This window comes from Canis lupus, chromosome 1 (assembly GCF_048164855.1).
Source record: "Canis lupus baileyi chromosome 1, mCanLup2.hap1, whole genome shotgun sequence".
NCBI classification, from domain to species: Eukaryota; Metazoa; Chordata; class Mammalia; order Carnivora; family Canidae; genus Canis; species Canis lupus.
Window position 1 is genome coordinate 111,089,578 of NC_132838.1, and position 10,055 is coordinate 111,099,632.

At 60.1% G+C, this 10,055-nt stretch overlaps 1 protein-coding gene across 1 annotated transcript; it reads right to left on the reverse strand.

The window, feature by feature from the left end:
• On the reverse strand, positions 1 to 9,227 carry BCL3 (BCL3 transcription coactivator). The gene is made up of 9 exons (XM_072774786.1): positions 8,850 to 9,227; positions 6,958 to 7,111; positions 2,541 to 2,649; positions 2,202 to 2,406; positions 2,009 to 2,097; positions 1,762 to 1,839; positions 1,184 to 1,351; positions 946 to 1,063; positions 1 to 618 (listed from the first exon to the last, which is right to left on the reverse strand). The coding sequence occupies exons 1-9, from the start codon at positions 9,103 to 9,105 to the stop codon at positions 431 to 433; spliced, it is 1,365 nt and encodes a 454-aa protein (XP_072630887.1). The 5' UTR covers positions 9,106 to 9,227; the 3' UTR covers positions 1 to 430.
• Positions 9,228 to 10,055: the final 828 nt, after the last annotated feature.

The following is a 10,055-nucleotide window of genomic DNA, read 5'->3' on the forward strand; positions in this document are numbered from 1 at the left end:
TATGGTACAAAAATAGTTTATTACAAAAGAAATCCAACCAAAATGCCTAATAATTTACATTGTTATCAGTGCCTGGCTATGGCCCATCTCCCCCTCCTCACCCAGCTGGGGGGGTGGGGGGAGGGGAGTGACTATTCCCTGGTTCCACCAGCTCTGGGGGAGGAGAAGGAATCTGGGTGGAATTCCAGACAGGGGACTGGCGCCTGAGAATAACAGGGGTAAAAGGCCTGGGGGGGCCACAAGTTGAGTGGAGGCAGGAGAATATCTTTGCTCAGAAGAGGGGGCTTATGGGTACATGCTTGTGCCTCTGTGCAAATCCTGGTCCTGAAGGGGGGGGGCAGAGTAAGGTCTTCACAGTTTCTAGGAGGGTTGACCCCACAGGGCAGGGAGGTCCCTCCGCATGAGTCTGAGATCTGCCCCCCCATCCCTCTCAGCTGCCTCCTGGAGCTGGCGAGGGAGGCACTGGCCGGCCAGGGGCTCGGAGGACCCCAGCGAAGGGCAGGAAGGCAGGTGGAGATGAGGGAGGAAGGAAGAAACTGGGGGGAGCCATGGGGAATCCAGGCGGGTCCTTGGGAGGAGACTGGGAGGGCGAGGAGGAGGGGGACGCAGAAAGGAGACCTGTGGGGAGAAGAAAGTGGTGAGCACCAGATCCGGACACAAGGTGCTAGGCCTGCTCTGGGGGTCTGGGGAAGGGTACGGGGCCTGGAAGGTTCCGGGGGGAGGAGGGGAAGGGGTCTGGAGGGTTCCAGGGGAGGAGGGAAGGGGGCCTGGAGGGTTGAGGAGGGGAGGGGGCCTGGAGGGTTGAGGAGGGAAGGGGGCCTGGAGGGTTCCAGGGGGGCAGGGAAGGGTACACAGGCCTGGAGGGTTCCGGGGGAGGAGGGGTGGGGGCCTGGAGGGTTGTGGGGGGGGCGCTGAGAGGTTGGTGGCAGGGAGCTCGGTCCTCACCGTTGGAGCTGAGGAGGCTGCTGCTCTCGGGGGAGGTGGTGGCGCTGCGTTCCGGGGAGGGCTCTGGCTGTGATGCGGGCGCCGGCCGGGTCGCCTTCCCCCTCAGGATGTCGATGACCTGCAGGAAGATGGGGGTCACCACCGGGCGGCTCCGGCCCGCGCTGCTCGCTCTCACCGGGGCTCTCGCGGGGCGGGCGTCGCCCGGGGTCCCGTCCGCGCCCGCTCCCCGCGCACTCACCCGGCGGCTGCGCGCCACCATGAGCGGCGTGTCGTTGTGGCAGTTCTTGAGGCCGCTGTCGGCGCCGCTGCGGACCAGCGTGCGCACCAGCGGGAGGAGCCCGCGGCCGGACGCCGAGTGCAGCGCCGAGCTGCCCGAGTACATCTGCGCGTTCACGTTGGCGCCGTGCTGCGGGGCGGGAGGGTCGCGTCAGGGGGGACGGCGGGGACGGCCGCCGCGGGGGTGCGCGGCAGGGGGCGGGGGCGGGGCCCGGGCTGACCACCCGGGGCTGGACGCGGCCGCTCGGAGTGGGGGCGCCCCCGGAGGGAGGGAAGGTCCAGAGGCGAGGCGGGCGCAAGGACAGCGCGGGACGCAGGGTGAGCAAGGCCGTCGTCGCTGCAGCGGGCCTGGCTCGTTCTGGGGGCGGGGGAAGGCAAGCGAGAAGGCCCCGGACAAGAGGGCAGTCAGAGGGTTGACACAACGAGGCCTAGAAGGAGGGGGCAGATCTGGAAGCGGAGCCAGAGCGGGGGCCAGAGCTGGAGCGCAGGCTGCGTGCCGCGGCCGAGAGCGGGGAGAGGCCCGCGCGGGCGCCGACCCACCTGCAGCAGCAGCTGCACCATACTAAGGCTGTTGTTTTCCACTGCGTGGATGAGCGGGGAGCGGCCGCTTTTAATGTCCTGCAGGAGGGAGGGAAGCTCTTTGAGCCTCTCCGAGCTCTGCCCAATCAGCCGGCCCGTATCCCAGGCTCTTGGTCCAGCACCTCAATCCCACCCCACCCACTCGCGGTCTCCCACGCAAGCCCCGCCCCCACGCTCCTCCCGCCGAGCCGCGGCCGCGCCTGCTCACCACCGCGTCGATGTCAGCACCTCGCTCCAGCAGGAGCAGCACGGCTTCGGGGCACTGCATGTTCACGGCCACGTGCAGGGCGGTGAGCCCTGAGGGACAGGAATTCTCAGTTAACCTGGGCCAGGGGCGCTGGACCCCAGAAGGACCTCAGGTCTTGCCAGACAGCCCCACCGGCGCCGGGGTAGGTGCTCACCGTCGTAGTTGCGGGCCTCCAGGTCCACGGTGCCCGGGGCTGCGCTGTCCAGAAGGGCCCGCAGGCACGTCGGGCTGCGGTGCTCACAGGCCAGGTGGGCTGCCGTCTGGCCATGGCGGTCCAGGGCCATGGGACTGGCACCCGCCATCACTAGGAGCCGCACCATCGATGGCAGTGTGGTGATCACAGCCAGGTGTAGCGGTGTCTGTGGAACAGAGACTATGAGGAACCTGCTTGGACCTGTGTCCCCAGTCTTGTCTCTGAGGATCTCCGAGTCTGGATCCCCAGCTTCTAGGACTTAGTCCTCTCTTCCATCGGATCCAAGCCCCCCAGGCTCACCTGTCGCAGGTTGTTGTAGATATCTAGCTCTCGGCCCCCATGCTGGAAGAGGTTGACAAGCCGATGTACAGCTGGCAGGTTGCCCTGCACCACCGCAATGTGGAGTGGCCTGGGGGATCACAAGCATTAGGGGTGGTCATCTCTCACCTCCATACGCTGAGTGGTGCTAACTCCCAACATGTGCTGGGGAGTTTGAAAGTATATACAGAATCCACCCACTTTTCCTGACCCTCACTCCCTCCCTCCCGGTTCAGCCACCATCACCTCCCTCCTGGACTGTTTGCTCCTCACTGGCCTCCCTGCTTCCACCTCTGCCCTGCTGTCTGTCTCCCACATAGCAGCCAGAGAGACCCTTTTGCAACCTAAATCAGGTCAAGTGCCACTTCTGCTCAGAACTCTCAGAATCAAGGCCAAACAGGCCCCATGTGATCTTGCCTCCCCTCTTCCATCCCTTTGATTTCTTCTCCATCTGCTCTCTTCACTCTGCTTGGCTTCCTTGCTGTTCCTCAAGCAAAACTAGCATGCTTGCCCCTCAGGGCCTTTGTTTTTTTTGCCCCTCAGGGCCTTTGCATTGACTGTTCCCTCTGCCTGGAACTGTCATCCCCAGATACCCCCAGGGCCTTTGCACTGGTTGTTCCCTCTGCCTGGAACAGTCATCCCCCAGATAATCTGCACTGCGTAGTTCCCCTCATTTGGGCCTCTGCTAAAATGGTATGGCCACCTCCCCTTCCCCCCTCCCCTGCCTAATTTTCCTCTACATCATCACCCAACATTGTAGTTTATTTGTTTCCTGTCTGAATCTCTGAAGCTAGAATGTCAGCTCCACCAGGGCAGGGCATTTTGTCTGCTTTGGTCACTGCCCAGTGCCTAGGACTGCAGCTGGTGCTGAGCAGGTGCTCCACAAACATGCACTGAATAAATGAATCCGTCACAGTGATCCCTGGCCATCCTTGAGGCCGGTGAGCTTGTTCCCACCTCTCTCTAGGGCCCCAGGGAAGTACTCTCCATCTGTTGTGACTGCATGTTACGCTCAGCCTCCAACCCAGAAGCATTTGTGTGGAGGAATTTTTGCCCAAAGGGGAGGTGGGAGTACTGGGATGGAGTCATTGTTCTGGACACTGGCTGCACAACTCAGATTCCCTCCTTCCGGACCAAAGGACTCACTCTCCCAGCTTCTGGGAAGGTTGTCGCCTATCAGCTCTCTCCGGGAATTACCCTCTGCTGAAAAGCACTGCTTGCCTGGGTCATGAGTGGGGGCAGCTGCCATCCCGTGGCATCCAGTGACTGGTCAGTGCTGGCATAGAGGGCCTAGTCTTCTGGCCCCATCTCTAGAGGCCACAGCAGCTGCTCTATTCCCCATTGGACAGCTAAGGCCCTGCTGAGACTCCCAACAGCCCCATTTCTGCCCAGTTCTTCCTTCATCCCCACTGGCATGGATCTGGAAAATATTTCCCAATAACCAGAGCCATGCTAAGGCAGGTGAACCTTCCCATTGTGAAATGTGCTTCCAGAATCCGCATTTTAAACTAGCTCTCTAAGTGCTTCGGTGACGGGTGACGGTGGAGAGAGATCGTGCAGGAACCTCAACCCCCCCCGCCCCGCCCCCCGCCGCCCCCGCTCCCGGGGCTGGTGGCTTTGGGGGGCTAACCAGGCCAGGGTTGCAGCTGTTTGTGCTAGAGCAAAGTCACGTGCCCCTCCGGTTTTCTCCTTGGTACCTTAGAGCCCACAATAGCGCCCACCTCCCAAGAGGCGCTTTGCAGGTGAAATGCGGAACCTGGATCCCGAATCGTGAAAGCCAAATTTAAAAGGAAAATGTTGGGGGAGGGGCGGACCTAGGCCTGGGGTGTGTGTGGGGGGTGGGGGTGGGCGGAGAAAGGTTCCTTTCCCTCCCTCCATCTCCCAGGAAGCCTGGCCTGGGTCCCTCTCGGGGCGGGCGGGGTTAAGTGAGGGCAGAGGGAGCGAATGATTTCAGAGAAACCGTCCAGGCCTGAGTTCCCATAAACGCGCGGGCTGCAGGGGGTGGGGCGGGGCTGGAGGAAGTGGGGACGGGAGGGGCGGCCCAGCCCTCGGACTTCCAGTAACAGGTCTGCTGGGCGGGGCTCCGCTTCCTGCTCCCGGGGGAGGGAAGCCTCCCGCCGGGGATCTACCCCGGCCACCCCCGGCACCCCCACTTCCATCCTCGCGTGGGGTGGAGCAGGAGGGAGGCCAAACAAAAAGACCAAGCTTTCCTGGGTGGGGGTGGCGGGGAGGACCCCAAGTTTTCCAGCCTAAGGGCCCCTTTGGAACTCCACCCTTCTGAGCTCTGCCTCCAGCTGGCTCCCTATCCCCCATATCCCGGCATCCACCCCCGAGATCTCTTAGGACCCGAATACGGTGCCCTAACTCTTTGCAGATACCAGCTTTCCCAGTCGCTGGACCCTGTTCCTTAACGCCTCAGGGGTCAAGGAATACAGTACCCCGACCTCTGCTCTTCTCTACCTTCCCAGTGCCCCGAGATTCTTGCTCTCTCGAGTCCCTAGAAGTCCAGGCTCCCCACGAAGCTCTGCTGCTTTGGGGACCCAGACTTAGCGTGTCCCCCTCCCCCACCCCCAGGCTAGCCAGCTGTCCATTCCGGTAAGGTCTCGGCCCCAGCGGAAAGGGGTTAAGGTTAGATTGAACGCCAGGAGGGGGAGGCTGCGAGTGAGTGACGGCTGCTGACGTGGGGGAGGCAGAGCAGCTGGGCTGCGGTCAAGTTCTGCGGGAAGGGATTTCCCCCAACAGGCAGCTGAGGCTGAAGTGTTTGCTTTGGAGGGGAGGGGGGAGAGCGGGGGAGGGCAGGGGAGGGCGGGTGGGGCGCAGCATTTGAGGCTGGTTGTGCCAATGGCCTTCTGCACCCTGCATTCGCAGGCTGCAAACAAATCACCCCTGGGGGCAGATACAAATAAAATGTATTTCACAGATGACCCCAGAGGTACCCACAGTGGGAGGGAACTAGTTTTATTCAGCCTTTTAGGTATCTTGGGCACTTTCTCCTGCTTGGACTCACAGGATGGCCCACAACCACCCCGGGAGCTCTGTTAGAACACCCCATCCCCCTGCATAGAGGACCTACTGTGTGCTTGGCCCTGGCCTATGTTCTATGCGCATGGGCATCAACTGCACTGAATCCTAATTTTCATAGGTCCTGTATGAGCCCCGATTTCCAGAAAGGGAAAATCTGAGGCTCAGGGATGTGAAGTCACAAGTTGGCCAGTGATGGCCCCTTTTTCTGCAGCAATGAGCCTGTCCATTCCATCCCTACCTTTGGTTTCCAGTCCCCAAACCAATTCCCAGGTAAGCGCTTTATAGAAGAGATTTCTTGTGTGCCTCACAGACTTTTACACGCTTACAGTTCTTGTTTTTGACAGGGGAAAACTCTGGCCGAGAACGGTGAGAATGTGGCCAGCTGAAATTCAAACCTAGGTGGAGAAGTAATAATCGATGGTCAAGTGTGTTGAGCGCTGACTATGCACTGGGCACAGAGCTAAACCCTTCCTTGCAGGGGTTCTCAGCGGCCTCAAGGGCACGTTTTCAACTGCAGGTGATGATGAACTATGGAATTTGTGAAATCGGTTTAAGGGATCCTCAAATCAATCGACTGACCTCTGACCCTGAAACAATGGAAGAGTCTAGAATAGAAAATACAAAGTAGATCCCATCTATTAAGGGGGTCTCTTGTTCTGCGCAATTTTTACTTCTATGTGTGTACGTGTGCTGGGTTTAACATAAAGTATATAATAGCAATGATATTAATTAATGAGTACTTACTGAGTTCTTATAACCTACCAGGCTCAGTGCTAAGAGCTTAACATGTATAATTCATATATAACAAATCAATCAATGAAATATCTTTCTCCTGTTTGGAGTTTTAAAAAGAATTTTGGGGTATATTTGGGTACCTTTGATTATTTTATTTTTTAAAAATCATCCCCAGGACGCCTGGGTGGCTTAGTGGTTGATCGTCTGCCTTCCGCTCAGGGTGTGATCCCAGGATCGGGGATCAAGTCCCATGTCTGGCTCCTTGCATGGAGTCGGCTTCACCCTCTGCCTTTGTCTCTGCATCTCTCTCTGTCTCTCTCTGTCTCTCATGAATAAATAAGTAAATAAATAAATAAATCTTAAAAAAAAAAAAGTTATCCCCATACCCAATGTGGGGCTTGAACTCACAACCCTGGGATCAAGAGTTGCATGTTCTATCGACGGAGCCAGCCGGGCGCCCCTCTCATGCTTGGATTTGGATAAAAATTTTGTAGCTGCCTGCTTCAAAAACAGTCCTAGGAGGTAAGCGCTCAGGTTGCCCATTTTTCAGAGAGGAAGCTGAGTGCCCCTGTGTGGTGGTGGGTGAGGTGGGCGGAGGGCTGGCTCTTCCATTTATGGGGGGGGGGGGGGCTTTACTTACGTGTCTCCGTCCTCATCTGCATGGGTGGCCACAGCGATGTCAGCCGACAAGGGATGTTCCATGGAGTACACCATGGAGTACAGGGGTGTAGGCAGGTTCAGGAGAGGGAAGAGGGAGCCCATATTCGGGGTGGGGTATATGGGAAGTAAAGGTCCTGGACAGAAGGAAGGACAAGGGTGAGGCCAAGCTCACAGACCCTCAACCCGCCCCCTACCTCCAGACCTTCGCTCCTGCTGCCCTGTTTGCTAAGGTCCCTTTTGCATTTCATACCAGGCCCGAAAGGCCCAAGACAAAGTGGCCTTTCACATCCATCTGGGGTCCAGCAGCTTCCCCCTTCACTGTCCTCCGTGAGCCCTGGTCACTGTCATTATCACTTATCTCTTCATGTGTCTGATTCCCCATCTCCTCCTAGGCAGAGTTCCTTAAGGACAGGCCTGAGCCCCATCATCACCCAGCAGGGGGACCTGAGGGCCTGTTTGCCTAGTAAATTTGTGGCTGAGGGAAGTAAGAATGGATGAAACACTGGGTGTTGGGTGACTGTGTAGAGAGTTGGGGAGAAGGGTGGGTGGGTCAGAAGGAGACGAACAATGTCAGATGCCAACCATGGCAGCAGTTGAAGCCATATCCACCCATCACACAGATGGAGAAAACTGAGGCCTGGCTTCTCATGCAGGGAATGGGAAAGAGGAGGCAGTGGCAAGCCTCCTGATGCACACCCTGAGGTTTTCTAACTTGCTCTACTCTGATGGTGTGGAAGGTGCAGGAACTGGGCCAAAGTCTGGAGGCACTAGGCATGGGCTTTCTGCAGCTTTGGGGCGACTCAGGGATGGGTGATGTGGGGACAGCTGTGGTAAGGGATGCCCCTTCCTTGAGATCAGGGATGGAGACAGGGAGAATGCTGTTTGGCCTCCTCTCTCATCTCCTGATCTTTGGGGGCCCCCATTCATGCACCCCCAAGTTTGCAGACCCTTGTATCCCCAGTACCGGGCCTTGGTGTCCTGCAGCTTTTTGCCTGGACACCCCTTAATTCTTCATCCTGACCCTAAATCCTTCACTCCCAGAATCGCCCGGTCCTGCCCCCCATTCCTAGAACCCTCCATTCCCAAGCCTTGACTTTGTGGCCACCTGACTTTGTGACCTCCAATGAGACCTTGAGCCTGTGTGACCATACATAACTGGTGCCCAGGACCCCAGATTCTCTGTCCTGCTGGCTCCTCAGGACCCCTACTATCTGCGTCTGTTTCCTTGGATCCTTGTGATTCCAGATATTGGGGTGCTTAAACTCTGTTCTCCTGATTCCTACCAGTCCCTGAGATCATGGTTCCTGAGATTTTGATGTGCTGACACCTCCCATATCTGACTTCTTAGAACCCGAGTCACTGTTTCTCTGACTTCCTTTGACACCACATACCTGGATGCCAGGAACCCCAGTTTCTTGGGCCAAAGCACTGAGTCTTTATAATCCTCAATATCTGGGTTCTAAAGAGCTAATAACTCTGTGTTCTTGGGACTATAGGCTCTGCCCCCTTGATTCCGCAAGAATCTGTCCCTATCTGTCCTGCTGGGCACTGTCCCCTGGGTCTTCCTATCATGGCTTTCAGACTGGGCTCTGTCCCCCAGGACCCCCTGACACCCGGTGTCCTGGGACCCCCATATCTATGTCGGAAGGCACTGCTCCCTGAGGTTCCCATGACCGTGTCCCCGGGACCTCAGGCCCTGCTCCCTCGCAGCTCCCCAGAGCCCGAGGTCCTTGGGACCTTGGATTCCGTCGCCCCTGTTTCTCAGCTCCGTGGGGAGCCCCTGTATTTGCATCCTGATCTCTGTTGCCTGGCTCTGGTGACCCTGCGCCCTGTCTGACCCCCACCTGGCCCGGACCCGTGGGAGCCACTCACCCTGGTAGTAAAGCGCCTCTGGCCGGGCCAGTCCGTGGGGGGCCGCGGGGACCGCCGGGGAGTCGGGGCCGCCGCCCAGGGGATCCGGGCCGACTACTGGGCCCGCGGCGCCGCGGGGGGCGGCGGGTTCCGGGGAGGGCTCGCGCAGAGGGCGCTTGCGGAGCGGCAGCGCGGCGCCCGGGGGCCCGGCGGCCTTGGGCCGGGTGCGCAGGTCCACGGGCCCCTCGTCCATGGCCCCCGCGGGGCATCGGGGCATGGGGCCGCCGGAGACGGCGGCCGAGCGGGCGGCCGGAGCGCTGCTCGGCTCGGCGGCACCGGAGGGTGGCTGCGCCGGGCGCCGGGACTTCCCCTGCCGCCGGCTGAACTGAAGGGACTTTTGTCGGCCGGGGCGGTGCCGGTCGCCCGCCTCCCCGCCCCCGGCCCCCCCGGGGCCACCCGTCCGCCCCAGGGGTTTCCTGGACCCGCCGCCGCTCCCGCCGCCCCGCGGTGCTGCCCTCCGAGCGTCCCGCCCGCGCCGCGCCCCGCGCCCGCCCCCTCCCGACCCGCGGCGCCCCCGGCGGCTGGGCCCCGGCGCTGGTGGGGGGGCAGGGGGCGGGGTCGGGGGCCGGGGTCCCCACCCTTGCGGCTGCGGGCCTCTCGCGGGCGCTGCCTCAGTGTTTTGCTCTTTCTGGCTACTTGTCTCTATCTCTGTAGCTCTGTATCTGGGTCTCTGCGGGCTGGAGACGTGTCTTTCTGGGTCTCTCGCTCTGTCTCTCTGTCCTCTGTGCCTCTCACCATCTCTCTCTGTCTCCTGTCTCCTGTCTCCTGGGTACGGTCTGATCTCAGCTTCTCCCACAGGGAGGGGTTCCAGGAGGCCCCGGGCTCACTAGGACGCGGGTTCGAGTCCCGACTCCCACTTCCTCGCCGGGGTGACCTTGACCAGGCACTTCCCTCCGCCGAGCCGTTTCCTCCTTTGCGGGAGGAAAAAGACGCACCCAGGTCAGGGACTGCCCTCGGCAGGCGCCCAGCAGCGCGGACGGTAGTGCCTGCCATCCCTCTGCCTGCCCTGTCGCCATCCCGGCCTCCTCCGTGTGGCCCAGCCGTGCGTCAGAACTTCGCTTCAGGGGATGGGGTGCACAGTGGGTCTCGGCCTGAAGGGCCCCTCTACCCAGCTCGAGCTTCTGGGCGAAGAGATCGATCGGGAGAGACCCGGGGAGGGAGAGACGA